The sequence below is a fragment of the Tachypleus tridentatus genome, chromosome 12 (assembly GCF_004210375.1).
Source record: "Tachypleus tridentatus isolate NWPU-2018 chromosome 12, ASM421037v1, whole genome shotgun sequence".
Classification (NCBI taxonomy): Eukaryota; Metazoa; Arthropoda; class Merostomata; order Xiphosura; family Limulidae; genus Tachypleus; species Tachypleus tridentatus.
This window is the reverse complement of record NC_134836.1, coordinates 32,167,887-32,194,914: the sequence shown is the minus strand read 5'-3', so window position 1 is coordinate 32,194,914 and position 27,028 is coordinate 32,167,887. Positions and strand designations below refer to the sequence as shown.

Below are 27,028 nucleotides of genomic sequence, written 5' to 3'. Positions count from 1 at the left end.
TGTATAAAAAAAGACATAATAATGTCATAAAATAGCCCACTTTGTTGAAACACATTTTCCTGTAAAATATTTTGTATACTGATAAAACTAATATAAACAAATACTACTTTCTTATACCATAACTTACAAAAATTTCTCCTACCTTCTTTTAGAAATATGTGAAATATATTTAAGATTGTGGTAGCTTTAGAAGTTTGAAAAATATTAAACAAAAAAGCAAGCCAATCCGTGATGACAAGAAAACCCACTTGTAGAGAAAATTATATATTTAAAAATGGCTGGTATGGGTAGAGAAAGCAATAGTAAAGGAGCGAACAATGTTTTGACCTTCTCCGGTAATCATCAGGTTCACACAGAAAACTAGCAAACAAAATATAACACTCCAGTTCATACCAAATTTATTCAAAAACCAGGCATAAAACTAAGGTCTATACTGTGTGAAAACTACACTGACAAACACAACACCAACATTATTTATAAAATACAATGTGATAACTGCCACGACTTCTATATTGGAGAAACAACTAGAAAAATGGAAACTAGATTCAAAAAACACAAAAAGTCACCTTCACATGTTTTCGAACACTGCAAATCAAATAAACACAACATAACCATAGAAAACACTCAAATACTAGATAAAGATACAAATGCAAAATTAAAGAAGCCTTACTTATACAACAACTCAAGCCCAAAATAAACCAATACAAAGGAACACCTTTATACATATATTAATAAATATAATCAAATATCTAAGCATGCCCTCTACATTCCTACACTCAATTACACAACCCTCTTCAAACATGTGGTCAGCTATTGGTCAGTCACCTCTTTCTTTCTTTGTGAACCTTACGATAACTGAAGAAGGTTGAAACGTTGTTCGTTCCTCTACATAAAAAATTTTCTCAACCCAAACCAGCCATTTTTACATATATATTTTTTTCCGAAGATAATATACTTTATTGATAGTTATATAATAAAACTGTGACAAGTAAAAAAATTGAAACAAACTCGATCAATTCGACTGAGGTTGTGTGGAAAGTGCTAAAGAATGAAACTCAAAAATATTCTGTTATTCATCCTTACTATGCTGATAAAATTCTGCTCAAACTTACACTATAAAAATAAATGCAACTGGCTAAAAATCTCTATTCAGAACTAAAGGAGTGTTCTATGTAAGTAATTTAAAGTGCAAAATTTTCACTTAAAGGTTTTAATAAAACAAATTTTTTATTACATGTTAAGTACTTCCTGTGTTAAAAGGTAACGGTCCACATATAGAATTGTAAGGCATGTTTGTCTGAATCAAGAGCATGATATTACAAATACATAATGCTTTCATTTTCTAAGAATTTTCCTTTAATTCATATTTTACTGTATTTAAAGTTAAAGCAGAGGACATCTTAGAAAAGGTAAATCTATAAAAATTTATATGAAATACAAATAGGTCACATGGTTGGGCTCGTGTTTTACACAGCCATGTAGCCACCAAGTACCTATACAATATTTTGCAACCTTTCAGCAAAAATTAACAGTCCTTTCTAGAAAGCAGATCAACACTTTTATTTAAGCATTTTTATTCAAACTCTGTTTGCAATTATTTGGAGTCAGTGTTGAGGGCTCCAACTTCAGAGTGATTTTCATATTAACATTAAAAATGCTTTTCTTCATCTGAAAATTTTCTTCACATAAACCCTAAAACCTCCAAAATAAATACACTCTTCTTCAGTAAAATTTTATATCTTATGTTATTTTTTCTACCTTAACTTTATAAGGCTTAGTAACTTTGATCACTTTGATTCATTTCATAACTATCATAAACAAAATACAAAATAAATCTAAACTACCAATGTTTTACTCTTAAGTATAACTGCAAATTGTAACAAGATACCACTATTGTTTATCCTAAATTGCTTAGAAGTTTGTAAGCACCTGGCAAAAGTAAAGATTTTTGACACTACCTAAATTCTGAATCTACTGAATGTACGGATAATTATTTTAATAACAAGCCATCTAATCAAAAAGATTATTTTAATAAATATTGCAAGAATTTACCACAGTGTGCTTCATTATTAAAACAAACAATTAAAATTTCTCTGTTGGTTCTCTTTAGTACTTATGAACCTCTCAATAGAAAAAAGAACACCACCACTCTTCATAAGTTCTCTACAGGAACAATGTGAGGGGCTTGAACTTATTACCTAGAAACAAAACTATGTAAGGATAGGAAGTGCAAAATATGGTATATTTTTTAAAGATTTACTGGATATGTAAATACTGACCTTTACTAAACACAGAACACAAAAGAATTAATGCTCACACACAGACACTAACCTTCGAGGAACAATCTTGACTAAAGTCAGGCAATATGTCATTGTTTTTATGGCTGCTACTCGTACTTGAGGATAACGGTCATTCACAAGAAATAACTTGAAAGAAGAAGGAAAAATAGTTTTTTCTGTACAACAGAATTGTTTGGCTTTTCAACATAAAAAAATGTGTTTCTAAGATATCACTGTAATTCTTTTTCTTTAATATAAGCTACAAAATAAGGCTGTGAATGCACTATAAAAAAGTAGATTGAAGTTGGATGTGCTGGAGATCAAACTTTTATTTATTCCAGTCTTAAGTCCTTTTCTTAAAAGTGTTTAATAAAATATACGTTTTCATTCTGACTACGTTAAACAGGTACTATATTAATTACTTATGAAAATAATCAAGGTTAGTACCATGCCAATTGTTCACCCATGAAATAACTTTGCTAGCCACTATAAAAATGGCTTTACAATATCTATCATGTATGGTATAAAGACTGTCATTTTTCTAAATTTTTATTGTAAAACTGCATACAAACATCTTTTAATTTGCCATATTATAAGTATGCATTCAAGGAATAAAATTATACCACAGACAACATTAGAAATATAAGGTTATTTGTAAATCTTGAGTATAATATTGTCAGGTAGATTAATTAATCCTGAAACATAGCTTTAACCAGAAGTATTATTTCCACTAATATATTTAAGTTATCTTTGTTCATGTTGCATTTCTTTCCTCATGATATTCATTTAAAAAACATTTCTGCTTATGCATATAAAGAGCAATGACAAAGTTAGTATACTAATATCTTTGGCAAAATGATAAGGAAACTTAAGATCTATGTAACATTATACAGATAAATGTACAAAAGCAGGTAGGATTCTAACAACATGATAGCAATTCACACTAACTTCAGCAAGATAATCATATATTACATAAACTCAATTCAAACAGAGTGAGATATATAAAGTCTTTGAATATAATACAATTTATTAACCAAGTCAATTAAATTTCTAAGGCACTCCACCTGAGACTAACATGTATGAAGAACTTACTTCTATATTAACAAAGAGTATCTAAATTTTATTATATCAACAGGCTGTGTATTTCACTTCATGATGTACAAAAACATAAATTACTATTATGAGTATATCTGGCATACTTTACATACCTAGTTCTTTGCTATCTACTTCAAGTTGCAATGAAAACAAATCAAACTCAATGAGAAACTATATCTTTTTAATATAAATTATTAAAGCATATTGTTCTTGCTACCTTAAAAAATTCTTTTATGATTCTACAGGTTAAAAAAAGTTGGAAAGTTTCATTATATGCTATAAGCTTCATGCTGATTGATGGCTGTTCTACAATATTATTTTGATGCCCATGCTGAAATATTCTAGACCATTTCTGTAGGTAAGTTCCATAAAGATAACTGTTTTTAATTGAAATTTGAAATTAAAAGCATTTGAAAAAAATAACATTTCATTTTAACCAATGTTATGCTTTTGCAGCTTCGTAAGAGTTAGTACATACAACTGTTTGATATCAGAATATTTCTTAAATTATATAATATTAAATAGTTGTATGTTCTAATCCTGATAAAGCCATTTGTTTGTTTGTTTTTTGAATTCCGCACAAACCTACATGAGGGCTATCTGCACTAGCCATCCCTAATCTAGCAATGTAAGATTAGAAGGAAGGCAGCTAGTCATTACCACCCACTGCCAACTCTTGAGCTACTCTTTTACCAATGAATAGTGGGATTTATTGTCACATTATAATGCTCCCATGGCTGAAAGAGCAAGCATGTTTGGTATGATGGGGATTCAAACCTGCAACCCTCAGATTATGAGTTGAATGCCTTAACCCACCTGGCTATGCCAGGCCACCTGATAAAGATGCAAAGATAAAGTTAAAATAAAAGTTATTTTATAATTATCTGGAGTTTATTTTTTCTAATCTGTTTATCAAAATGTGCAAATTCCACCAGTATGCATTACAAAGTTTAAAATACAACAGAAAATGTGAAATTAAGATGTACATGTCACTATCAGGAATGATGATAAGTATCTGAGTGAGTGCTTCCGATCTGACATTTTGTTCCCGACTCAAGAAATCCATATCTGGTTTTTCACTTCCCAAGTTCTTTACAGTTATGTAAATATTATTGTAAATGTGATAGTGTTGACCATATAATAAAACATTTATTAAACTTAAGCCATATGACTGTGAAACAGAGAACTTTATAGAAGTACAATACCTACGATAATTATATTTCTATTCCTTTCACTTCTGCCAATATAAATTTATTTACACCATCCAAGCACAGATTTTGACAACAATAAAATTGAAAGTGTTAGTGATGGAAGATGAAAATATTTCATTACATTCCACTCCAAGTAAGTTGCAACATTCCAGAAGCCTTCATGCTGACACTAATGGATCTATGGATAGAATACTGCCTGACCAGAAAAGACAGAGAGGTTGATGACACATTTACTCACACTATCAATGCAAGCAACAATTAATGAAAATCCCCCCTGTATAAGACTTCGTTTACAGACTTCATACGATATAGAAAATGTTCAGTCATAACTAGCAAACAAAGAACTTTCTTCATGTATTAAACTTCAATGTCCAGCATCTTAACTGCCTTTTACATACCTATTGTGGCTGACAGTTTTCTGTTCCTCTTAATAATACTTGCAATGAAAGAATAATCCATTTTATGGTGATTAGTTCTTCTTATATTTACCTAAGAACAATGGTGAATCTCAACACAATGAAAATTACACCGAAGACAAAATTTAGAAATTTTAATATTGAGCTAGAAACATCAACAGTATGTTCTGTTTAAAAAATAATGCAGTCAAATTTTTTTTTTTAAATGGTAAATAGAAAAGAAATATTTACACAAGAAATTAGTACAATTTTGGAGATATGATCACAAAGAATATTGGAACTTATCTCAAAAACTGTACCTGAATATCATATTTTGCATAATTTCCATCTAAACACAATGAGTCACAGCTTCCTAGAAAACAACCAGATGCTGAAAGTTGTGGCATGAATGAATAATTGTCTTTGCAAGTTACAACTCAACACTTATGCAATTCAGTCAAATGCACTGCTCAATTCAACCAAATCAAAGTCCAGGAAACATAGTTTCTCTAACTGTATTCAAACACTGTACAGTTTCAATAACAAACAACTGCTTGGATTAGAAGTGGCAATGAATAAAAATCAAAATAATCTACAGTATATGAAAGGAAAACAAGAACCACTAATGGATGTGAACACTTGGTGTTTCACTAGTTATCAAGGATATAAAACTTATCATTTGTCACAGCATCAATGTAAAACCAAACCACTGAAAATTTTCTTCTATTATACCTCATTCATAAGCAGTACTTCAATAATCTGGAATCCAAACATTTTGTGTTTCTATATAATATATATGATTTTATTTTTATATGTTTATTATATTGACGTAATTATTTCATCTTATATGTACTGAACAACGACATATAAAATATTTATGATATTATATGGCTACAAAACCAATGTTTTTATTCATCAAGTTAAGTGAAAGTTTAATTCTTTTACTATTATTTCTGTATCTGTCACAATACATTTTCAGCTATTTCTAAATAATTAATCATCCTGCAATAGGCACGGTATTATATACACAAGTTCATATACACAAATGCACACATTAAGTATTTACACTATAACTTTTGATACAGAATGTGTATCTTCCTAAAATATGATAGACTTTTAGTAAAAATTACATGTTTTTGGCACACAAAAAAGTCAGATCTTTTAATGAAATATTTTTACTAATTATTTGTTGGTAAACATATTGAGTATGTTTTGAGTGCAAATTGATTTTCATGTTATGATTTAAAACACTATTCTTCATCCCAAAAATCTCAAATATTATTTCCATAATCTATAAAACATCCTAAATACATTTCAAATGTTTGTTTTCTATAAGACTTTATATTTTATGTTATTCTCTATACTCTAACTATGTGGACTCTGTCACTTAACCAACCTCATAACCATCATAAAAACATTAAGACATAAATATAAATTATGCTTATTTCATTCTAGAATGACTATATATTATAACACGAAAATACAAATGTTTAGTCTAAGTAGCTTTAGTCTCATAACGCTATACATGAACATATATATATATATATATATTTTTTTTTATTATATTGACCAACCAGTCGTCCACCTAACATTACACAACTTGCATTGACATGGCGAACATGCACTCATGTTATATATCCATTAATAAAAAAAACTGACCTTTCATATTTCCTGTCTTGGCTGTGTTTTGGTGGACTAGTATTTTCTAATATACAGTCACATTTCCATTATTATACATTATATATTTGTATATAGGTTATTACTATTTAGAAATAAAATATAGAACAATAAATCAAGAAGTAAAGGAAACAATTATCTCTTCTTGCCATGACCTGTGTATGTAATTGCTCCTTGACATAAGTTGCAAAGCTTTTTAAAATTTTGCATATGGAGGATATCAAACAAAATTTTTTTAGGTTTTACATATAAAAGTGAATAACCAAAAAAATCATAAGTAAGTACACTGATAACACAGAATTCCACTATAGCTAACAAAACACTCTGGGGACATTCTAAGTTGTTGACTGATTATTCACATGCCACATACTGTAGCAAAAGTTGATAATGGACAGTTTCAAACAATGGAAAGAGCCACCATATTTGATTCAGTACATAAGCCATAACTCAACAAAATAAAAAAGATTCTTATTTTTTACTACTTGTCAGTATTAGTCATTTGTTCCTAATATGTACTAAATTGTCGACTTCATATTTTGACATCATAAACATCTAATTTTAAATAGTGCTGCATTGAGCATACCATGTGACTCAGTAAAATCTATATTTAGGAATGTTGTTTAAAATTTACTTTTAAATCTATAAATTAACTCATATGTAATATTAAAATTTCAATTATAATCTATACTTTGATTCCAAACTTATTGACATAAGTTCATAAAACAGTAGTTCAATTAAATTTTGAATCCATGTCAACAAATGCAATGACATGGTCTTTGAACCCTGACACATTACAAAGGGTTAATAACTTTAAAAAATGTCAATTATTGTTACAATTGTTGCCTTGAATGGTTAATAACTTTAACAAATGTCAGTTATTGTTACAATTGTTGCCTTGAAAAATGTTTCAGACAAAAAAATTTGTATTATACAGTATATTATTGCCTGAGTGTTAGAGACACACAACCGTTTCATTTAAATTTAATATGAAAATATTATTTTGTTTAAATTGTGCGAGCATTAAAGTTAGTTATTTTTAGAAATGATAGTTAGGGCAACTCTTTGTGAATCCTTTGTTGTGTAGTTCATCTGTTGTGAACTGATGTCACACTACCCAAACCTTCTGAATGTTTCTCATTCCTTTTAAGTGAATATTGTTACATCATACTGTACTGTAGTTTGTAGAAAGCTTTGGCCTCAGCCAGGCAATATATATAGGTGAAGTTAGTGCAAGTAAAGTAAAGTAAGTTATTGAAAATGGAAATAAAAGTGAAGTTAGATTGTGTGTGAATTAACCATAATGAACAATTTCTAATGAGAAAAACTAGAGGGAAGACAGCTAGTCATCACTGCCCACTGTCAACTCATAAGCTACTTTTTTATCCTTGAAAGGTTGGATTGATTGTCACATTTTAATGCCCTCACAGTTGAAAGAGTGAGTCTGTTTGGTGAAACAGGGATTGAAACCTGCAACTCTCAATCTGTGAGTCAAATGCTCTAATCATGTGGCCATGCTATGCCTAAGAGCAATGTCAAAAACATGGGTAAAACTCAAGGAAAAGTTGGCAGCAAAATGACTTGTAAAAGACCTGGAAGAAAAAGACTGTCTGCCTATTGAAATAGGAAAAGAAAGAGCAGAGAGAAAAATTTTCAACCTCAAATGTCTAGGCAGTCACACACATTATTCAGTAGTTTATCCACACATCACAGTGCTGCATTGTTGCATTATTTTAATTTGAAAGATCTAGAACTGAGTAGATACTGATAATGCTGGATACTAAATACTGTCGGTTGGAATTTGGCAAATGGACATCCGAAAACTTTTAAATTCAACTGTGGCTTGCCATAAGTCCCATCCTTCATAATGTATATATATAGCTAATATTGAAGGGCCTGAAGTGTCATTGTATGTGTATACTGATAATACATCTGTTGCAAGCATTTCATACATGCTAACCAAAGTGGTGGATAATCTTCAAGAAGCCAGCAAAACTCTCTACTTGTGAACTGGAAATAATAAAACATTCACATAACCAGACAAAGCCTGTTGGATGATGGCTATTAGATCTTACAAAAAACAGTGTTCTCTTCACACTGGCATGTATACAGAAAAGCTTGACAGAACTCTTTCCCATACTAATCATTTTAGAGAGAAATTGGTTAAAAATAATCTCTTTCTTCATACATAATGCAGCCCAGAAAATAAATGTATAAAGATGCCTTATCAATCTAATGAGAGCAGCAGTCATAAACAGAACAGAGTGTGGAATGTACTTGTGACCCTTAGTGGTAAAATAAAGAATGACCAAGCCAAGTTGCAGAGGGTAAAAAATGTAATTTTTAAAAGATCCAACAAACCCTCAGTCTGTATCATGTTGCACTCTTGGCTTAGTTTGAGCAACATTACTATAAGACAGATAATTCTAGCTAATCTAACAATACTCGTATCTTGTTCATTATATCAGCAGGTGAGAGATAAGGCAGATGAATCAAAGACTAAAGCAGTTGAGTCACAAATCAAGAAAGATGAAGTGGAAATATGTCACTGAAAACCATCAAGAGAACTGTGCAGATCTAAGCAGATGGTATTAAGTTAAACACAATGAAGAATGGTAGTAAGATGTGAATGTAAAGATCATAACTGGTTAACACATCCCAACAGATAGACAAGCAAAGGCTAACACTGATCAAAGCAACATAAGGCTCAGTCAGGAAAAATGTTACTTCATGTATGAAATGCTGACATCCAGTATTTGGATGATCACATTCACTCAGAGTAGAATGGGAGTCATACAAGGCAACACTAGCCTAGTTGAGCAGTAACAGTTAAGATTATTGTAGATTCACACTCCTGACAAACTCTCTAAATTTCTTCTCGAGAATAGAGGCAAGTTTTGTTCAAGAGAAATGGGGGGAAATAAAAAAAAAACTTTAAGAGAATTGAAGATAAATCTAATATTGACTTATAATGTAGAGTAAGACAGCAATAAAAAAGTGAAACACCAAACTGGTAAGGCACATTCCTTATGCAATCTAATTTGCAGGAAAGAGGTAAAGTACAGAAATGGAACCAGCGTGAAAAATCTGTGGAGAGGACAAAGGTTACATAAATCAAATTGAACTAGACATTGTGACTAAAGAAATCTTGAGAAGGAAAGCATATGCCAAAGCTAGTGACAAAATCCTCAAATGAGTAATAGGAGTAGAAGTAAGAGTATTAAAATCATATTATTTACATTTTGCACCTTGTATTACATAATAATTACTAAAAATAATTGATAGATATGTGTGACACATACATAGTACTTAATAATGAACTATAAAATAAAAAGAATGTATGGTTGTTTCATGCTAGTGTATTCCTATGGTTGGTGGATTAGAATTAGGGACAGTACCACATGAACATAAAAAGCAGAAAAGCATGAAAGAATTCCATAATACATACTACCTATTAATAGGACCCCTGTGACAAAACACAGTAGTAGTTCAACTTCATTCAACACCTGCTGGCACTTGGAATTGCACATTATTTCTATAGAAAACAGAGGATCACCAACTTCATTATGATAGAGAAGACAAGCTTTTGTACCAAAATCCTACATTTTTATTCCAATCAATACCACCTGACCCACCATAAACTGAAATTCAGCAGATGATAGAATGGTTGAGAGCCCTGGTTGGAAGACATCTCCGGTCCAAAATTTGGTGAATTTGCTATCTTTTTCCAATATCCAGTAGAAGGAGGGAGATATACAACCACATTGGAAGGACATTTGCTGAATCCAGCTACAACCAATATCTTCCAGAAACTAACATTCCAAAACTAGACAGTATTAGGCATTTATCATCTATCCATTACAGGAGGAGAGATATAGTCCAGAATACATATATATATGTATGTATGTATGTATGTATGTGTATATGTATATGTTAAGACAGTGCTACAACCAAACCTGTTTATCAAGTCCATAGTAGGAAATACTAATACTCACTGACACCTGCAGAATGCTACTACCCTACTCTCAACTGAATAGTATGATGCATTATTCAGGTGAACAAGCCCTCACAGTCTACCACCCAAGTGGTTAAGAACTGATAAATGGCAAGAATTCCCATACTCTAGTGGAAGAAAGGAGGAAAAGTGTGCTGAAGAATCTGGAGGACTGCACCACTAAAGACAGTGTAACAGGTGACTGCAATAACCTCCTTTGAAAAGTAAAGCAACCATGCTAAAGGAGTTAATCAATCAACACCTGGTGACATCTGAAATTGCACATCATGTCTGTGGTAGAAAGGGTCTCAATGCCACTAAACATCAGAGGTGGAGAGCAATCCCTGTCTGCATTACTCGTGTGTCCATGAGTGTGCAGTCTGGGATGATTATATTTCTGAAGCAAAAGACCACCAGAGAGAACTACTAGTGGTCCTATGGAACATCCCATCTCTATAGTTGTTTAATCTAATCCTGTGGCTTAAGTGCTTGACAGAGATGACAATGGAATGCAGACATACAACCAGCACCTGAAACTGCACATAAGACCTATGGTAGGAAAAGCTGTACCATAATTGACATCAAGCATGGTTCATAGGATAGACAGTGCAATTTAAAAAAAAAAAGTATACCTGATCAGGCACCACTTCCCACAGAGGGGAATCCACAATGCACTAGCATAAAGGCCCATGTAAATAAAAACAACAAAAACATACTATACTTTAGTCACAACAAAACTAAGACAGCAACAAGAAGTAAATGAAAACCCATAAGCAAGAAATAGCCACATCATGTAAATAATGTAAACCAAAGGTATGAAGTGTAGTTCACATACAGGCCCTAATGATGACCTTCAAAGAAAGATGGCAATAGGCAGCCATTGACATGTGGTGAGGTGATAGATTTGATGAGAAGATACCCTAAAAGGATTACACTCCTCAGGCAAAAGGGAAGAATACAAAAGCCTACCTAACTGTCAAATACAACTTGTAAGGGTAATGATAAAGAAGTCCTAGGAAACATGGAAAGATTCTATGGAATAAACAAATAGTTAACTGGTGTACAAGATGGAATCAGGAGGTAAATGAAAAACCACTAAGCAAGATACAGCCTTATGATATAAATATTTCATAAAATGGATAAAACAGAACCCAACAGCTGTTGATCAAGTTAAGGACAATCAGCTTGATGACAAGTGAGGGTAAAGTGATCCAAAACCTAAGGTGAATGAAGCACCTTATGCTTAGGCCATCATTCATCTAAGAGAAAAATTGTTTGGCAAGAATCTGAATTTCAAGGGATGGGGAAAAAAAACAGGTTCATAAGAAATAGAAGCTAGGGATGAAATAAAGTCTGAAAAAACAATGAAAAATCAAAATGAATTCTCAAGAAAGGTGTGGAAAATTTAGAAGATGGAAAAAGGCAATCAAAGTTCTTACAAGACTGGACATGTTACCCACTCGAGAAAAAGAAGGGCAACATCTGGAGATAGAGGTTGACCCATTTAACCTCCAATCTTCCTGCAAATAGGCACTTACTCCCACAGGATCACTCAAATCTGAAGCCTGTGATAAAACACCTGTTGAAATTGAGAAATTTGAAGTGGTAACATTGACTTCTTAATTCATGGTCCAATAATTGACAGCAGAAAATATATAAAATACCTGTGACTAGAATTAGAAGTAATTAATGTAATGTTTCAAAAAACTGGGTAGGTTAAACCTGATAACCATTTCAAGAAATAACTATAGTCTCAAACTGTAATTCAGAGTAAATAGAGATCCAAGTACAAGCACTGCCAAATTAGAAGTGACAGTCTGGTCAAGTTGCATGTGACACATAAATGTACCATGCTCTTACTGGTGATGAAATGATGCATAATGAGACACACATTGAAACATTCCCATTCCAACATGGACAAAAGGCTTGTGGTGTGCATAAAGAGAACGTTCACATACAGGAGGTAACAATGAACAAGAATAGCTAACATTGTGAGAAGTATATTATCAGAAACATAAAAGATTAGATTAAATAGCTTAAATCTCATAACATATTTATTGTTGTTACAATGACACAGAACATGTGCACTTATATTAATATATTTCATAATATAAAACTGACCTTTAGTCTTTACAAAGTGACCTGTCTTAGCCATGTTTTAGTGGACTAGTATTTTGTACAGTACAATCACATCTCAACTATTACACATTACACATATGTATAGATAAATACAAATTATTACTATTTACAAATAAGTTTTTAAGCTTACTTTTCTTAAAACATAAAGCAGTAAAGCAAATGATAATCTCTCCTACTTACAACTTTTGAATTTGGGTATTGCTTCTCACAGCTTGATTTAACTTACCTCTATACTCTGGATACATCCCAGTTTCTTGGAAGCAAGCTAACATTTTAATGTTCCACAAAGACAGAAAACCAGCCAATAAACCAAACAGTTATTGACCGATTAGCTTGACTAGCTGTGCAGATAAAATTCTTGAAAGAATAATAAGCAACAGATTCTCCACATTTTTGGAGATTAATTCAAAATTACCAGAAGGGCAAAACAGATTTAGAAAATACAGACAAACAACAAATCACTTAATTAGATTAACTGAAAGAATAACAAATAGCTTTAATAAAAAAGAATGCACTGTCGCCTGCTTCCTTGATATCGAGAAATCATTCGACACTGTATGGCACAATGGTGTTCGGTTCCGTATGTATGAAATGAGACTGGAAAACAGAAAATGTAGAATAAACGTAGAGGGAACTTTCTTGGAATTCTTCACTCCAGAAGCTGGCGTCCCTCAAGGAGGGGTGGTAAGTCCTATTCTCTTCATAATGTATGTAAAGAATATGCCACTCAAAGACCCAAACCATGGATATGCATCACAGTTCGTTGATGATGTAGCAATTTGGAAAAGTACCCCTACACCAGAAATAGCAGCCACTAACTTACAACCACAACTAAATAGATTATGTGAATATTGTGAAAAATATAGAATTAAAATAAATACAGTGAAGACACAATTAGTAATATTTTCAAAATCAATGAAACATCATAAAGTTCAACCTTAGATCTACATGAACGGAAAGCTTCTCCATACTGCTACATCTGCAAAATTTTTAGGGTTAACATATGATTCGAAACTTACATGGATATAACATGTAAATAACAAAAAAAAAATGTGGCAAAGAATAAACTATGCTAAGAGTCTTAACTGGTAAAAACAACAGAACAACACCAGAAAACATCATTAAAATATACAAGACATACATTAGACCTGTAATAGACTATGCAGCTCCTGCATGGATCAATGTAAATGAAAAACAAATACAAACCAAACTCCAAACATTACAGAATACACTAATTACATCAACATACAGAGTACCTAAAACCACTTCCTCAAAGTTCATGCACAATTACTCAAATACACAAACAATAACAGATAGACTTCTACATAGTACAATAAAATATTTTGATAAAAATTTGCAAAAAAATGAGGTGTTATGCAAACTAGAGAAATATTGCATATATGATGAAAACAGATATAAACACCTCTCCCTGTTAAATTTGTACATCACATCATCAAGATAAAATTATTTAAAATAATAATAATAATAGTAATAATTAAATAGAACTAAAATAAAACAGGCCACCTACGTTCTAGACTTATTAAAAAAAAATGAAAGAACAATATAAATGGACATTGTTCTGAAAAGGACCAGACTAAAGTTATTATATTATTCCAGCCATTCAGTATTTACTCGTAATATATTAATCAGGCCACTCCAACAAAGTAATGGAAGGAGGAAGAGGTTTAGTGTACCTGACCCTCCTGGGTATACAAATATATATACCCAAACACCAGAGAGAGAAAGAGAGAGCTTGCTAAGCATGTTAAAATTTTGTACATGAAGGGCATGAAACAAAATAATTTTTTTTTTAAGTTAATTTGTATAATTGACTCACCATAAAATCATAAATAACAGGCACACCGTCGATTTCCAGCAACTGATGATCTAGTCTGGTGGTTGCAAAAATTTCAAATGCTCTCTCATAATTTTGAAATTTTTGCAACCACCAGATTAGTTCAATGGGTGGCTACAGATGGCACTGCATTAGCATGCACTCTTTGGAATGGCCCACTAAGTGATTTAAAAGGATTTAATGTATCAAAGAAGAAAGAAGCTGTTAATGAGTTGCACAAGTATGCAAAAATTTTTATGGGACCTGGTGCCAAGAGTATAGCATGTAAGCTTAATGAAAAAGTCTGGCCAAGTGGATGAATGTCAACAAAAAAAAACATCTGTTGTTCATCACTATACTGATTCTGAAATTATGGATATTGTTCTGAATTCTGACAAAAACAATGACAGTGATGAAGATAAAACAGATGTAGCTGAAAGACTTACTATGGACAAGTAAATTGAGTTAATGGATGAATTAAACAGTGGGCTAGAGCAACATACCTTCCTGACAGAACAAGAGCTAAAATTGTGTTGACTCTTCATTTATTGTATGAACAAATAACACAGGGAAAGATGAAAGCACATAAAACAACTCCCCTAAGATGAAATGTTTAAAAATGTAGCCAAGAAGAATGTGTGTCAGAACAGTAGGCTTATATCTGATAATTCTGCAGTTTCAACTTCAAGCACTCTGGATGTTCCCCCAGCAAAATCACAAATCCATGATTAAATAGTCAACTATGAAACAGACAGTAATCCTGATAATCTCAACTTCCAGACCTTTATGATAAGCTCTACAATTCCAGTAACAATTTGCTACTTTGGAAAGTATTACTGCAACATTCTTTGTATGTACACTAATTAATAAACCTAAATCACTTATACCTGCACTAATGTATTTTGTTAATCATTTAATTCACATCTAATATTTGATTTATAAGTTTCTAGCAGTCCATGGTGCTTGAGAGACATGGGAAGGGTATAATTAGAAGCTCAGGGATGTATTGTTGAATTATTATTAAGTGATCTCTGTTGATCTAGCAAAACAGATAATCCGGCAACGTTCTGAAACCAAAGATGTCATAAAATTGGTGGTGTACCTGTATTACATCAATAGCATACAATTCTACTGTGATTTATCATGCTTAGTATTTAATTTGTATTTAAGTCTAAAAAATATGAAACTTTAAATAGATTAAGGACTCAACTTACCTTCATGAAATCTCCTTTCAAATTAACAAGATAATGTTATAACACTTAAAAATGGATAAGAAAGCTACTAGTCACATTTCTGAGCTTTTGACTGATTATAAGCTATACACACAAGCAAGTGTATGAGACCATCTCTGAAAATGGAAAGAGGTGAGCTAGGCCAGTATGTTTGATTCAATACATAAATGATATCTCAGCAAACAGATATGATAGGAGGTTTTTATTTAATATTCTAGCTTGTCAATACTGGAAATTTAAGTTCCTAATTTGTACAAAACTACATATTTTGTTTTGACATCACAAACACCTAATTTGAACCAGTTCTATATTCAATATACCACATGATACACAAAAATCATCAATGTTTAGGTGTGTTTTTTAATATTTTCTTTTATATTATGAAATTAAATAATCTATAATACCAAAGTCTGAATTATACTTTTCAATTTCATACCAAGTATATTTTCATAAATTCATAAAATAGTAGTTTAGTAACATTCTGAGTGTTAGTAAATAACCATGATGAAATGGCCTCTGATCTTTGTTGAAAGGATTAAAGAAAAACTATGTCTGTAGTATATGGCAAAATGTTAAAAAACTGGCCTACTAAAACAAGCATATCTGTATAGCATTACTGCCAATCAAAAAGTGATTAATGAGTGCAAATTTGGAGAGGGTACTGGTTACAGTTGTGCTAGTGTTGCACTCCTATTGATGGAGAGCTGCTGCATAATCATTTACATGTTGATATGCAAAAGCAGGAAGCAAAATACTAGTGTCAAGCATTGAAAAATTGTGTTGATAGAAAGCAGTAATAATGAAAACATGAGGTAAGATATTGTATAGGAAGCAATGACATCATCTAAACATCTGCAGAGTGGAATCATTTTGAACATAAGCAAAAATGTTATTGGAAATTTATAGATAACAAACCTAAACTGCACAAATCTTGCAGCAGTCAACAGCAGATTGGAAATTGTATATTTTCACTGAATGCAGAAATTAGTGAATCTGTTATCTCACACTAGAAATAATTTTAATATTGTTCGGTCAATCTGGCCAGTTTTCAGTCACATTTAGATAAAGAACAAAATGTTTTATGCTATTTTATATTCAGACCATGGAAATTTAAATCTTTCAGTTTATCAAATCTGCTTAAAGAGTTTAAAAGTCCATATCTTTTCAATCTTACAGCAGTCCCTACTATGTAAGAAGTCCTCAAGTAACCAAGATCACCTGCCTTATGAGAGATGTGTAAAAGAAAATCTTTCTAACAACCTTCACACTAGATGACTACAACAGGATCTACAGATTAAATATTTGTTTCTCCTAAAAGGTAGAGATATGAAATGATCAAACACTTTGAGAAACAATCCATTTCACCCATTTTAACCTTGAAAATGGCATTAAAGATCAAAATCTCACCTTAAGTGTTATTCAACATAAATTTTATTCAGTAGCGGCATATATTTTTAACAAAAACTGCTATTACAAATTGAAAGTAATTTCATATGAAATATCATAGAAACATCACATATGATACATAACTTATAAAAATTAATCAAATTTTAAATATTGATATATCTTACACCAATTTCTTTATAATTTTTATATTACCTGCTTCTCCTCTATAATATATTGGGAAAATTACAATAAAATGTTATACACACTTTATATACAGCATTATAATGAATAAAATTAAGATGTTCACACACTTGAAAACTCCTTTATACTGATCTATTAAACATTACCTGCATTTAATAACAATTATTATAATTTGTGAAGTGTTAAAAAATTACAAACATTTATTACAGTTAATGCTCACTTATTTCTCTTTAATATAAAACCAGGCTTAAAAAAACGATGTTGGTTTTATCTCGACTTAATCCTGGCATGTTTTTATAATAATGACTCTACCCTGTCTGAACCAAATGAATTTTCACTCTTAAATTATAAATGTCACAAGCCTATTAATCATTATAAATATGCTCACCATGTATGGTAAAAGCCTGTCCAGAATAACCTCAGAACTCAGCAGTTCAGCCATTTGTTTTAACACCTCCAAGGCATGAAGTTTAGCTGTACAGTGTTTAAGAGCACGTAGACATGATGTAACTAGTGAAACTATAATGACCAAGCCATCATTGACTCTATCATTTTTGTCTTTGGCTGAATCAGTTAAAGCTTCCAGAATCTTTTTTATGTCAGGCTTCAGTCTAGAAAGTGAAAACAAAAATTAAGAAAGAAGTCAACCTTCTGGTGAAAAGTTTTATCTTGTGCTACAAAAAGCAAACATTATCTACTTCCTGTTCTAAAAATAATCTTCTTAAACAACATAAAATAAATTAATTACATAATTTGGTACAGCAAATAATATAAAAAATTCTAACTCAAAAATAAATAAAGAGAGAGTGCGAATGAACACATAAATAACAACATTAAATTAAGCTATAAGTCTGAGACTAACATTACTTAAAACATATTTATAAGAACTTACAAAGATGTAATGTAGATTAAGTAAGAAAAAAATGTCAATTTAATACTGATAATAAAAAAATCCAGTTTAAGAATAAATAGTCACAAATCTTAATAGTTTTGAGACTGTAAGGATTTAGTTTCCAAATAAAATTATTTATATGTGTGATAAGAGTAGAGTACTTTAGTGTATTTGAAATCAATCATAATCTGATAACCAAGAGTGATTTCACAGCACAGTTTCAAGTAGAACAGAACTGATTAAATGAAACAAAGATGAGTTAACATTATAAACGAAAAAAAGTGAATTAAGTTAAACAGCACAGGAGACTTAAATTAATCATTATTAAAGACTTATACCAAACAACATGTAATGTTTATGCCAAACACCAATGAAGAATTAAGTTAAGTATCAGTAAATAAATGGAGAGTTAAATAAAATAATACCAATAAACTACATAACACTAAAGTTAAAGTTGTCAAAAAACCAAGGACTGAAAGACCTTCTGAACAGAAAAATGCAAATCTGAAAGAAAGAGAAGAAAAAGAGTTCATCACGAGAGAAACAAAATTAACAATATCTAAATCAAAGAAGTGAAGCAACAGATGAAAAACAGAAGATAAGACGACACAATGAAATAAGAAATAATAAGGATAAAAATATAGAAATCAGCAAGTTTAAAACAATAATGGAGTAGTAAAAGACTGAAAGGGAGACAAAGCAATTTAACAAAAACATTGGAAAACAGGAAAGTTACACATTCAGTTGGTAACCTACTAGAAGAGGATTACTGAGTTAGCAAATAGAAATAGTAAACAGACTATAATAATTTTAATTGTCTGTTGAATTTCATTCAAAGTTACTCAAAGGTTAACTATGCTAGCCAATCCTAATTTTGAAGTGACAGACAATACCATCCACTGCTAACTCATGCTACTCTACTTGAAAAATAGGATGTGACTGTCACTCTTAAGTACTCATAGCCCCAAAGTGTGGAGAGTTTTATTTTTGTGGCTGTAACAAGATGTGAACCACAGAACCTCACATCTTTGGTCAGGTATATTAACCACTGGGCCCCTCTTGGTCCAAAGTTGGTGGAAAAAGGAATAAAACTGAATGAGAGAGAGAAAAAGTTGAAAGAAGATATGCTTTGAAAAGCATTAGGTCACTGAAATAATTTACAAAGACTATAAATAAATAAGAAATGATGAAAAGAAGTGTAGCACACAAAGTTTGGTGGGATAACTGGAAAAAAAAAACACATTTTATATCAGTTTTGAATAGCACAAAAGAAAGATAAGTTAAGAAAATGATTTAGAAGAGTGAGAGAGAAAATGGAGAAGATGAAAAGAACTGAAAATGTACAACAACAGATGTTAAATGTAAGATTACCTTTCCTGATTTCCCAAGCCAACATTACCACATTTTTCCTCATAAAAATTTTAAATGCACTATATTTAATAAACATAAAACTTTTTTTTTTATTTTTGAAATGTCACCAAACCCTGTTTAGCATTACTAATTACACAGGCTATGCATTGTGCAATATTTGGATTTTCATGTTGAACTTACATTTAATATGACAACTACACTAGATGGAGAGTATTTGTTGACATTTTTTTCTTTCATATGATTATAAAAATTTAAAATTTTTAATTATACTTCATGTTGTTATCCTATTTCTCACACTGTACAAAATTGACAAAATTATTTTTTTTTTGTCTTTCAATGATCAGCAGTATGATTTTTTCATTTCTTTGACTCTCCTTGACTAATTTCAATTTTCCTGATTTTTCATGCTTGTGGAAACCTTGTTATAAAGTCATTTGTAAAGACTTAAGTGCCTTTGAAAAATAATTATAATTATATTGAAGATAAATGTATATTCTTAACTGTGTTTGTTTATTAAATGTTATTATAGCCCTTTAAAAGAGGAAATTTGTACTTGAAAATGAATTATCATTAATAGCAAAAGCAATGCTTCCACAAACGTTCCCAAAAGATAATGTAAATTTCTTCCAATCTGATGCATAACAAAATCAATCTAAACCCACCTAGCTATCCTTTCATCAGGAGTAAGAATGGGCACAGATGCAAAGCCCTGAACATACTCTCTAAGAAAAGAATAAAAATATTCTGGAAAGGCTTTGCCTCTTTGTTGTTCCAAGTATTCTTCTGCAGTAGACCTTTTGTTTGGATCTTTTTGCATCATATGGCGCACTAGATCCTGTATAAAAATATATTTAAAGATTACAGTATCAAGTTTTCAAAATTCTTTCCAATGTTTCTAAAATAAGTTATTTAGCTGGATTTTGGTAATAAACTGTTGTAAACATAACCATAAAATAAGCTACAAATAGCTCTCTTGATATTAGAAGGTTTACATAACGTAACAGTCCTAAATACATTAGTAAAAAATATGAGAAACATGGTGCTTTGGTATTTGAAAGATCATTTTACACATTAAATTCTGTACTTCTTTTAAGTGTAGGGAAAATAGCAATTTCCAGAGCAAATAGTAATTACCAATTTACCATAAGTCAACCCTTAGGAAAAACGAATTTCTAAGTAACTTCTATACAAGTACCAAAAAATAAATAAAATTGTCAAATCACATTACAAAATAAATTCATCTTGAAATCAGATTAAATGTGAAAGAATACTAATGAAATGTTAACAGCATGGTAATGAAGAAGCCATGACTATTAAACAAAAATAATGACACTGAAAATAAAACCCTCATTTATTACAATGTAAATTTATGCAATCATGTAGCAATAACTGTTTATAGAGATGTATTTTAATTTATATTATTTCACTTGCTTTTGCTATTTATTATGTTATAATAAAATTTGAATACAAGTTTGTGTTAAGTGTATTTGCTAATGTGCATCAGAAAATTCTAATGCAATATGCTAATAAATCATGACATTTGTAGTTCTTATAACATAAATGTATGTGTAAAGCTAGAAATACATCTATGAAATCAAACCTCTATTAAAAATTAACATAAAACTGCTAGCTTGTACAATGATTTGTTTTATTACATTTCAAGTGGAAACTTTGTAGATCATGTACCTCCTACAAAATATTTTTAGGTGATATTTGTACACATTTTCAGCTTTGAAAATTTAAAACTATCAGAATTATATTTATGAAGAAACAATTAATAATGCTTACCTCTGTTGTAAACCTAAATCACTGATTTTTGTCTTCCTATCTTCATTAAAAAAATTTTCAACAAAGCTTTCCTTTTAAACTGAAATTTTATCTTTGTTTTGGTTTGACAAAGAAAAAACCAAAAACACACACACAGTTTTGTTCTATTTACCATTGCTAGAATACAATAAAAATAACTACTTTAAATTAAAAACTTTTAAAATTAAAATAACTATTTAAATATAAAATATTATAAGTTAGTCAACACTTTCAAATTGCTAATCAGATTTCATTTAGTGTATGTAATAAAGTTTTACGTCTTAAATTCATTTATATGTTTTTTGGAAATTTTTGGGGGTGATTTTCTTTTCTCATTCAAGCATAACCCTCAATGTAAACACAGTTTATCAAACAGTTGCCTTACTGACAATATAAAACTTGGAATGAATGGTCTTAAATTTATCTAATTTAGCCTATCTCATCTGGTTTTGATTTTAAAGAACATTTATATTTCTATCTCTGCAACATCATAATTCAAATGAAGATATTTATTATACAATGATAAAACAAACTTCTCACAAGATTCAAAAGTTGTTCACAAGCATCTCTTCTCATATCACAAGATGAGCTTTTATCACTTTATTACATTCTCTATTCAAGCCTTTCCTGAACTGGAAAACACCATATTATGATCACAGATCTGTAACAGTTGTGCTTCTTCCTGTTGCATGGCAAATTGTAGTCTATTTAGATAACTTCTTACACCAGACATTCCAGAAAGGGAAAAGCATTCACTTGCTGGTCAGAAAACCCCTTTGCATTTCCATGCTGTGAGAATGGTCAGAATTGCACTTTAATACTGTATTCCTCCACTCTGGATGATAATCATATATTTCTATTATCTAAACTTCGTCCACAATTCCAACAGTGCACAATCTACAACTAGTAAAATATTTATTATATAGATATAAGCAAGACTGATTAATGAATAAATACAACTACAAATGAGTTCTTTCTTCATTATACAGTGAAGAAACCAGCAAAATGTTAGCTCACTTACACTATTTCTCTTTGTTTGTCCTTCTTTAATTGTGACAGTTCTGCTTCTATTCTACTGTTGCTCACATCTATTTCCAGGATAAATGGAACATATTTCCTTGGATAAACTACTGCCACAGCATCAGCAAAGACACATTTTAATAACTGAAATGATTTCACAGTTTTCAGTCTACCTAAAACAGGATTCCACATTAGTAAATGCTAAAACTGGTGTGAATATGTTATAAGGTTTATAACCTCTTGGCTTCCATATAATTTTTCATATCTTTGGGTGTTGAAAGTCTATTTTTTAGAATAAAACAATGATCCAAAGAATGATTAATCTTCTTTCATCTTGATTTTTAACATGGTCACGTCATAAAATTTGTGATTTTCCTTTAGAAGAGATCACTGTAGTACAAAACTATACCATTAATAAGAGCAGAAATATGTTCTATTAGTGAATCATGGAATTCTTTGACAATATGCTTCAGCTCTTGTTCATATAAGTGCCCATCAGTCATACAGATAGTGTGTCTATCTGAGAAAAGAGAACCTTGTAAATAATGTAATGTTTTACTTTGCTTACTAGACACAGATATATTCCTGAGATTCTGCAAACTTTTAAAAATTAAACAGACTTAAAAAATCAAAGAGTTTTTGCACACATTCTTGGAAACTTTGCTTTTTTGTTTCAGACATAGATTCTTCAAATATGTAGATAGTGTGTAACACAACTTGAACTCTCAAAATAATTACACAGGTAATGGTGAGAGAGCATTAATAAAGCCTTCACTTCACAAGCACTTATCAAAACGTTTATTTTGTATGATAAAGGCTGTGATTGTTTACACTCTATATCCAGTCTCTTACTTTTGGTTAAAATTCAGTCATAGCCAAATAAATATAGCAATGCTCCATAATGCAGTATTTGCCAAATCCTCCTACTTTTGCAGTTGCTGCAGGCCATCCAGAGTGAATCAAAGCAATACAACATCACAAGTGATAAGCAGAACTGTGATCACAATCATGGATACTGTTATTCTGAAGAGAGTCACATGTACCACTTGAGCATACTATGCTACTTTTGGTAAATAGATGACACATGATGATTCACACAAGAGACATGTAGAAATGTATTAACCCCAAGAAGGGGAGTTTGCAAGGTTTGTGGTATGCATAAAAAAAAAATGTTTGTGTGTGGAGGGCAGCAGTGGATGAGAATAGCTAATCTTACAAGCACAGGTGGGTGCCCATTGGAAATAAATTTTCAGTGAGCTGCTTGAAACATCTGATGAATTGATTCAGGTCATCCTTTACTATTCGTTTAAAAATAAGAAATGAGATATGCTTTGTCTCTATCTTGATATAATCCTCCCAACCTTGAAGTAGTGACCAATGCCAGATGGAGCCATTATAACTGCTGAAGATTTGGTAAAGTGAGCCAGTATAAGAGTCTATGAACTAGAATGACATTATACCTGTGGTACCAACCTAAATTGTTTGGTGCAATTTCAAGCTTTTTCATGACCCTTGACTGCCATATCAAAAATCACTTTTGTTCATAAAGACGTAAAACTATTCCCCAAATCACCAAAGATACCTTGCTGTTTTGTCTGTCTGTTGGCAAATATTGTCCAGTAATAGCACATTCTCCATCTCTCCTGATCAAGTCACAACACTTATTAGAGCTGGAGTGGCAATACTCAATCAGTCATGGACTCACTCCATTTTGTACCAATATGACAGTCCTCAGTTGATTATGTATTCCATTTCAAAGTCAAATCTCAGTCACTCTGGGTAATCCAGAAAGTGATGGTCCTCCTATCCTGGGAAGAAGTAATGAGATATTTGTTTGGAACCTTCACAGCATTGGTGAAATTATAATGCCCATTAGAATATTTCTCCTAGACCTGATGGTTCTCCCTGGCAACCATTCATCTCCAGCAGCAATTTCATCTTCCTCCAAAACTTCACTTAAAAGTTTGGCAGGTGTGAGCACCAAAGAAGTGGAGAGGAAGGGTGGAAAGTGTGGTAAGAGGTAGGTACCTATCTGAATTATATTTTCAGAATGAAAAACAAACAACTTCCAATACAGTACTTACCTACATGCACAAGAGTAGATAGAATCCCACATTGAGAAGGAGGAGGGACAGGTGCGAGGGAACAATAGAAGCATTTCCAGAAGTGTCTGAAAAGTACCCTTAATCACTTGGCCATAAGACAAAAAGATCTGGAGATCAGAGGAAGGGAACCACACCTCTTTCAACCACATGTACTCTTTGCCCATGAGTAGAAATTCATAAAATAAAAGGGTAAAAATTGCAAAATGTTAAGTGGCTAGGGTGTATTGCATCACACTCGGTAAGTCAACTACATACAAAACCACTTCTACAGGGTGCAGACATTCCAGTGAGGGTAGAGTGAGAATCATACCATCTTCATCTCCAATCCAAGAATTAAGGATTAAGATTTGCACCAATTTCAAGAAGGCAGATCGGATATTGTGGAGGAAAACAGGATCCCATGCATGGCTACAAGATTCATGAGGTATCCAGTGTAGGTATGACTGAGAGGAATGAAGACCACATCCCCAAAAGCAACAACCTCTTGAGCAATGAGTGACTGAGCTGAGATAACAGAGTGAGCTAACAGTTCCAAAGAATTGAAGCGTAAAGGAGAAGGGAGAGCTTGACTGATGTTTCTGTTGAAGAAGCCCTCCATATGCACTAAATATTGGGTGGATCAAAGGACTGACTTCTCTAATTTTATCAACCAGCCTACACAAACTGCCACAGAAAGTTGGTGGTTAGTATGATTGGTTAAATCCTGCTTGGAATGAGTTAGAAGTAACCAGTCATCCAATTTATGACAAAACTGCAACCCCAGAGTATGCATATGAATAGCACAAGAAAACCCTTATGGCAGTGAGGCAAGTCTGAAGGAGAGTTCAAAGTTGGTAAACCACCCCAACATGAACAAACCAAAGATAAAGTCAGGTGCAAAGAGCTACCATGATGAAGAGAAAGGCATTGGAGACATCCATTTTTTACTTCCATTATCTTAGGGAAAACATCCATCTGAGGATACAAAAGGACTCCATACCAAATTTGGAGAGCACAATACAGTGGTTGAGGCACTACAAATCAATGATCACTCACCAATCACCGATTTACTTGGGGACCATGAAAAGATGGGAATAAAACCCCTCTAAGGGCTAGCAAACTGGCCTGATAGCCAGCTGTAAAATTAAATCCTGAACCACCTCTGACAGATACTAAGTGGGAGAGAAAAATGAGAAAAAGTCCCTCTAAAAGAATATTTGTTACTCGTTGATCCTCAACAAATAGCAGCTAATGAGAAAGGAAACTGAACAATGAAGCTCTCGCTGGTCCTGAACATACCAGATAGTTGCCAGTACTGGAGATGATGGGAGATACATTGGCAATGACCTTGATAAGAGGAAGTACCAAGATTAGAAATAAAGGATGAGAGGATGAAAAATGGGAGACAGGAATAGGAGGTATATTGATGATACAGATCAAGACAAACAGGCTACAATAGTTGAAAGAGTGGACTGTTGTCAGGCAAACATTACCCATGACTCAATATTGTCAAGGGCTGTGTCATAGGAAAGAAGCAAGATGTAAGTTCTTGAGATAGGTGGAGGGCAAATTAACTCAAGCCAGAATAGAATCCCTACCAATAAGGTCTCGACAACAATGAAACCACTTAAGTAATAACACAGCCATGGAGTAAAAACAGGTCAATATGAAAGAGAAAAGGTAAAGGGTATCAAAACAAATCCCTCAATATTTTATAAAGAGCTTTTAAGACAAGATATATGGAAGTCAGATACTAGAAGAAGGTAATAAGGGTAACATAAAGGCAAGAATATTGGGCATGTGTGAGGTTAACATAAGATTTGGGAGCTAACTTCCAAAGAGACAATAAAAAAACCCAACAATTGGTGATCTAAAAATGGAAATTCAGCACAACTGTAAGCTATCACACACTGATCAGAAGCTCTCAGAGGGTGTAACATAATGATCTCATCACCTAACTGGAGAACAGGAAAAATAGAACCATTTCAAACAAAAATGTGTCACACGAGAAGCCACACAAAATGTCTGTACTCAAACACTGCACAACGAGAAGTGAAGGTTCAACAGGAGTCACATGCATTTTATGAGCACACTATGCTACTATTAATTAATAGATGACACATGATGATTTGCATGAGCTGCACATAGGAATGTGCTAATTCCAACAAAGGAAATGCACAAGCTTGTGGCATGTGCAAAGAAAAAGTTCACATACAAAGGGCAGCACTGAATGAGAATAGTTAATCTTGTAAGTAGAAGTGAGTGTTCTTTCGGAATTTTGTTTTTCGAACATGGTATCACCTTCCTTTCATATCTCGTGTGCTGGCAAACCAATGATCATGAAAAACATGACTACATTTTAATGTTACACTTGTAAAACTAATATTTATATGCTTAATATTTAAGCTAAACACA

General features: G+C 31.9%; 1 protein-coding gene across 6 annotated transcripts in view; it reads right to left on the bottom strand.

The window, feature by feature from the left end:
• The window catches only part of Vps15 (vacuolar protein sorting 15), a 199,496-nt gene that overhangs the window by 130,406 nt on the left and 42,062 nt on the right, over nucleotides 1-27,028 (bottom strand). For all 6 annotated transcript variants that reach the window (XM_076473726.1, XM_076473729.1, XM_076473730.1 and 3 more), the window contains 3 exons: nucleotides 20,366-20,538; nucleotides 17,829-18,051; nucleotides 2,332-2,426 (listed from right to left, as the gene is read on the bottom strand). In XM_076473726.1, coding sequence (XP_076329841.1) covers nucleotides 2,332-2,426; nucleotides 17,829-18,051; nucleotides 20,366-20,538 — 491 coding nt within the window. The remainder of the gene's footprint in view (nucleotides 1-2,331; nucleotides 2,427-17,828; nucleotides 18,052-20,365; nucleotides 20,539-27,028) is intronic.